Source organism: Lolium perenne, chromosome 1 (assembly GCF_019359855.2).
Source record: "Lolium perenne isolate Kyuss_39 chromosome 1, Kyuss_2.0, whole genome shotgun sequence".
NCBI lineage: Eukaryota > Viridiplantae > Streptophyta > Magnoliopsida > Poales > Poaceae > Lolium > Lolium perenne.
The window spans coordinates 209,566,699-209,571,524 of record NC_067244.2 but is presented as its reverse complement, the minus strand read 5'-3'; the positions used below and the strand labels follow the sequence as shown (position 1 = coordinate 209,571,524).

The window sequence follows — 4,826 nt, the reverse complement described above, 5'->3', positions numbered from 1 at the left end:
CATATGTCAAAAAAGCCCAACCCTACAAACCAAAAAACAATAGCTATGTAGGAACGTGCCTAAAGATTGAATCTTCCAAGACTTCTATTAATTCTTTTAGAATTTAGAACTAATTAGACCTTAAATTCAGTGCACCCAGACACGACGGTACACCAGAGATTCAGGGCAAGCAATCTTGAGGTACACTCTTCTCCATGAGACCCATCATTCATGGACCATGGCCACAAGACCGACAATGAGCTGAGACCTGAGAGTGCCCCTCCACACACTCTCCTCCCGACAAGCACAGAACTCGTCTTTTCCTTTCTCCCCCCTTCAATCTTTTCTCCTCACCTCACCTCACCTCACTGTGTGTGTTCGTGGCCGCAGCCAGTACAATCCCTTCTCTTTATTCCCTCTCCCCCGACTGGCCTTGTCTTCTTGCGTGTCCCGCGGTTATGGATCACGAAACCTCACGACAACCCCGCCGCTTCAGCCGTATGTTGCCGCATTACTAGCTAGACGGGGCTCAGTCCTCACCAGATCGTCTCTCGCGATCGCATTGCATGCGCTTTTGATCTTCCGTTGCCTTATTGAAGGTAGGATTCGGAGTCTGCAGCATTTTTTCCAGAAAATGATATTCTGTTTCTCGATGAGTTGGGTGGGATTTGATGTTGTGGGTGGCGGCTGAAATGGTTTCCCCTGTTTCTTGGGATTTTGTGTTGGTCAGGTTGGGCCTCTTGATGCTTACCATCTAGCGGCGGCAGATACCTCCACCTGAACGGAGGAGCAATGGCCGTGGGCGTCGGCGCGCAGTCGGCAGTCGCCGCCGAGGCCGGGGACATCGAGTGCGGCGAGCGGCGGCGCGCGGACGAGTTCGTGAACGACGACGACGACGACGAGGACAGCCAGTACTTCACGGACGCGGAGGACCGGTCGTGGCCCTCGCACTCGCGCCACGAGTCCGCCGCCGCCTTCGAGGACTGCATCTCGCGGTGCGCGTCCGCGCGCGCGAGCTCCTTCGGTGGCGGCGACAGCGACGGGGACATCGAGGCCGGCGGCGGCGAGCACTTGAGGAAGTCGTCGTGCGTGTCGGAGTGCTCGCTGGACGACGTCGACCTGGAGGCCGGGCTGGCCGAGGTCATCAAGGGCAGCCCCGACAAGGCCGAGAGGAACTGCCGCATTTGCCACCTCGGCCTCGAGACCGCGGCGGCCGACTCCGGCGCCGCCATCACGCTCGGCTGCTCCTGCAAGGGCGACCTGTCCTACTCCCACAAGCAGTGCGCCGAGACCTGGTTCAAGATCAGAGGCAACAAGTAAGCTCCTACTACTCAGTTAACTCGGCTAATCCGGTCCAATTCACTCTCAAACATATTTGATAAATAAGTGCAAATAATGTGCCAAATCAATGCGTTAACTTGAATATAAATTGCCAAGTCACTTCAATCAATTCAGTTAATCGGGTTAGGCACAACGCTCGAACACGTTTGGGATTTATGTATCCAGTGTCATTAACATTGAAGAACTCAAGATTTGTTTCAGATATAGGCTTTTCTGAAAGATATCTGGGTGGATGGACACATGGTTAAGGAATCTTATGCGGTGGTGTTTTCTTTACTTCTTTCATTCTTTAGATGGGCAAAGGTTAAAGGGGCAGATGGGCAAAGCAGTAATGGATTAATTAATAGGGGTATAGGGTTGTAGGTGGAGATCACTGGAGGGGGATAAAGTTAGGATTCGTTCATTCAGTCATTCTTCTCACAGAATTTCTGTGTGCTATTTGGCACTGTTGTGTTGACCAAGTTTGTTTCTTAATAGATTGACTTGGTCCATGAGACATGCGTTCTGTTTGGTGGTGTAGGGTGGTGTCATTCTGTCACTTCCCACTACAAAAGTGTTTCTTCTGACGGAATTGTAGTCGGGAATCATAATGTGTTGAGCCGAGCCTTGGTGATCAGAGTGGGGTAATGAAGGGGGATGGTTCTAGAAAAACATTGCTTTTCTTAGCTCAGGAATTACTAAATCAGTTGCAGATCAGAGTGTAGAAGGCACTAGGCAATACAAACTTATATGGAAAAGTGTTTCCATATATTGAATGGTTGGTGCTTGTTTGTCGTAGGATCTGGCTGTTTGGAGAGATAATTAGAAGGCACTGAGCATTACGAACTACTATGGGAAATGAAGTCTATCGGTGGACAATGCAGTTTATGTTGTTAAAGTTCTCAGTGTATATTATATAAACCTGAAAGAAGACAAGATGTAGTACTAAAATTAGTTAGAGCATTAATGATAACCAAATATTGCGACTAGCAACAGGAAAATTATTAATGTGTTATTAATTACACTAGCATTGACAAAAGAAGTTGGAGTAACCTGTTGTGGAGTACATTGACATGTAGTGTACAAAACATCCCAAACTTCTATACTCTTACAACATTGCTGTAATTCATCCAAACATTGCCCGGCGGCTTCTTGGCCGCTTTCTTGGCCATCTTCTTGGGGGCTACCGGCGGCATCATGGAATGGGGAGAGGGTAGCGGCGGCGGGTGGACGGCGGGAGGGAGAAACAAATCGGCGGGATAGGAGAAATGAATCGGCGGCGGGATATGTGTTGGGAGGCCAGAAATGCGCGGCGGGATAGGCGCGATATGGCGGGAGGGGCGGGATTTGGCGGGAGTGGGAGACGATTTTTCACTGAGCCGCTGACGCGTCGGCCCCGCCACTCCCCGCCTCGCTTTTCGTTGTGTCCGGCGTCCCCGGTGCGTCCCCTGTGGGACGGGGACGGGCTCGGGGCGCCGGACACCGTATCGGGGCGCGCCGGACAAAATTCGGGTTTGGGGGACGCGGCTGGAACGGTTTTTTGGTCCGGCGCGCCCCAAATTTCTTTGGGGGACGCGGCTCGAGATGCTCTTAGTTTCAATACCTACCGTGTGAAGCTAGCTAACATTTTCATTGTCTTAGTTTAATTTGTACTTTGTAGTGCACTTTTTCAATATGATCTGGCAAGTTCAGAAATTTATTTTCATATGATGCAAATCATTTAACTATGTGCAACTACATCTGAACTTGATGATTTTTTCTAATCAAATATTCAGAACTTCAGATCATGTAATAGGATGAGCTCTTTAGCAACTTTTTATGTTGTTCCTGTGCTAAGAGAATAAGAAGACCATTGTCAATGATGTGGCACTTGTTTATTTTGCATCCTTGCATAACAATCTTTGGCCTTTGGTGGTTCACAACGCCACGGGAAATTTAGACAACATCCAGAACTTAAAACTAGCTGGCCAACTTCCTAGCCTTTCTAAGCAACACAGAACTCATGGCATATACATGCATGAACATATTTCCATATGCCTTTCCATCGATGATTATCAAGATTGCTTCAATTATACTTGTGAAATGTTTTTACTTTTAGAGGTCATACTTATATTTATAGCTTCATGAGATTTATTATGGTTACTAGCATTTCCATTGTATGCTTAAAGCATCATGTACCTGTTACCTTTTGCTGTAACAAAGAACATTAAATGACCCTTTACCCTCTATGATTATTCCATTTCCAAGTGCAAAGATAACTATGTGCAATATGGATGTGGATGATGAAACTAATTAAAGTACTTGTCTCCCCTTCTCTTTGCCTAGGACCTGTGAGATCTGCAGCTCAACCGCATGCAATGTGGTAGGTTTCGGCGATGCGGAGGTCACTGAACAATGGACCGAGTCAAGCACAGCAGCTGTGCAATCGCTACCAACCGAAAACCAGAGGTTTTGGCAAGGGCATCGGTTCCTCAACTTCCTTCTTGCTTGCATGGTTTTCGCCTTCGTCATCTCGTGGCTCTTCCACTTCAATGTCCCGGGATGAGTTTTGTGCTCCAGGGGGACCTCAATAAAAGCCCCAGCACCATTAACTGCAGACATGAATGTGTGTTAGATTCGGCAATTGTGAAGAACAGGCAAAGGTGAAGTTAAGTTATGAAGAGGTACACAAATGTATGGTGGGGGCATGATGGCCCTGAATTTGGCTGTGGTGTGGAAGGATCTGAATTCGGTACGACGAAAGGAAGCCTGATGAGGATTTCAAGATTTGGGTGGAGATAAGAGCGAAGAGTAGAAGATGTGTTGTTCGGGGGGGTCTGAAGAACGGGATTTGCGTTAGTGTTAGTCGTTTCCTAGCTTTGCCTTGTTTGTCTGCTGCTTTGGTGTGATCATGTGCAGATTTTCCTTTGTGTCTACCTTTGTTCGGATGTTTATGATCCTGATAAACAGGCCGGATGATGCGGTGACTGTCCTTAGCAAGAGAAGTTTGCTGCCAGCTCAAGTAATAAAGAAAGTGTTGTGAAAATGGCATTGTGTTCTGTTCATCTGTTAAGGTGCAACTAACCACATACTACATTTTGGTCAGTGTAAGCGCAGGCAGAGACCCTGTCTGGTAAGATGTCCAGGCTCTCACATCGTGGGTGTACACTGCACAGACAGAGGCTCTGCTCTGTTTAGATTTCCAAGCTCTCACATCGTGGGTGTGCAGGCATGGGATCTGGCGAGACGAGACTGCAGAATTCCGTGGAGCGTGCAATAAATTGCAACCATATCTGGAGCAAACTTGAAGATGCATGAGGAGTACTGTGCTGCAGGTAGGACCAGCTATATATGCAAATTAATTTTGTGAAAATTTGTGGGTGAATGCAGCTTCGGAAATGAGTGCGGACGTTTAGGTCACCTGGCCACACGGAGCCCGTTTTCTGAACATTTCATATCCGATATCTTGAAGTTTCAAAAAAAAAAAAAAACGGAGCTAAAACTCTTGATGTGGAAAATAATGTACTCTACCAACGTGGAAAACAAAA

The 4,826-nt window shown here is 47.5% G+C and overlaps 1 protein-coding gene across 1 annotated transcript; it reads left to right on the top strand.

Annotated features, from left to right (window-relative positions):
* Positions 1 to 207: 207 nt before the first annotated feature.
* LOC127322579 (uncharacterized) lies at positions 208 to 4,324 on the top strand. Its single transcript, XM_051351163.2, has 3 exons — positions 208 to 578; positions 710 to 1,295; positions 3,625 to 4,324. The coding sequence occupies exons 2-3, from the start codon at positions 772 to 774 to the stop codon at positions 3,842 to 3,844; spliced, it is 744 nt and encodes a 247-aa protein (XP_051207123.1). The 5' UTR covers positions 208 to 578; positions 710 to 771; the 3' UTR covers positions 3,845 to 4,324.
* The last annotated feature ends 502 nt before the right edge of the window (positions 4,325 to 4,826 follow it).